The following is a 1,111-nucleotide window of genomic DNA, read 5'->3' on the forward strand; positions in this document are numbered from 1 at the left end:
GCAGATTTTTCCCAACGATCGTTTTATCAATCCCGTGGCTGTCTTCAAACCGACTACGCGAATTACACCATCGACTCCAGGATACAACTCCGTTACGCGACCAAACTTCCAATTAAGAGGTGGCGTGTTTTCCTCCTTTACCAGCACCATCATACCTATCTTAATTTCGATGGGACCGTTAGTCTTCCACTTAGACCTTTGTTGCAAGTACGACAAATATTCGTTGGTCCATCTAGACCAAAAATGCTGAACGAGTTGCTGGAGACGTTGGTATTGATTCAGTCGATTGGTCGGTAATTCGCTTAGTGCTACCTGCGGCACTGCCGTGAGTGATTTGTTAATTAATAAATGCCCCGGCGTTAAAATCTCAAGATCATTAGGATCATCTGACATCGGGACCAATGGTCTGGAATTCATAACTGCCTCGACTTGCGTAATCACAGTGTACAGTTCCTCAAACGTTAAATGCGCATTACTCGTGATCCTACGAATGTGACATTTTGCACTCTTCACTGCCGCCTCCCAAAGGCCCCCAAAATTAGGAGCCCGCGGGGGAATAAAATGCCAAGTAATAAGGGACTGCGACAAAAAATTCGCAAATTTACTGTCCTTTGGTATGCCACCTAACCATTTGGAGATTTCGCTGAGCTCATTCTTTGCCCCAACGAAGTTAGTTCCATTATCACAATAAATGTGTTCGCATAAGCCGCGTCTTGACACGAATCGCTTTAACGCGTTTAAGAATGACTCGCTGGTAAGATCACCTACCAATTCCAAGTGGACAGCCTTGGACGAAAAACATACGTACACGCATAAATAAACCTTAACGATTTTTCTATTCCTGAGTTTACCATCTTTGATAAATAATGGGCCGGCAAAATCTATACCGACCCTTGCGAAAGGCTTATCGGCCCTCAAACGCGAGCCTGGTAAATCTCCCATTTGATAACTTACATTCCGAGGCTTTGTTCGAAAACAAGTCATGCATTGGAATATCACCCTTCTAACGGTACCTCGACCGTTTAAAGGCCAAAAACGTGTTCTAACCGCTGCTAGTGTACCCGCTAATCCGGTGTGTAATTGTTTTTTGTGTTCGTGCATTACAATTAAT

General features: G+C 44.0%; 1 protein-coding gene across 1 annotated transcript; it reads right to left on the minus strand.

Moving 5' to 3' along the window:
- Positions 1–50: 50 nt before the first annotated feature.
- On the minus strand, positions 51–942 carry LOC105561650 (the record flags this gene model as incomplete). Its single annotated transcript, XM_012011859.1, has 1 exon — positions 51–942. A coding segment is annotated over exon 1 (892 nt), but the record flags the coding sequence as incomplete, so codon positions are not given.
- Between the last annotated feature and the right edge of the window lie 169 nt (positions 943–1,111).

This window comes from Vollenhovia emeryi, unplaced genomic scaffold (genome assembly GCF_000949405.1).
Source record: "Vollenhovia emeryi isolate VEMERY1.0 unplaced genomic scaffold, V.emery_V1.0 DF951289.1, whole genome shotgun sequence".
NCBI lineage: Eukaryota > Metazoa > Arthropoda > Insecta > Hymenoptera > Formicidae > Vollenhovia > Vollenhovia emeryi.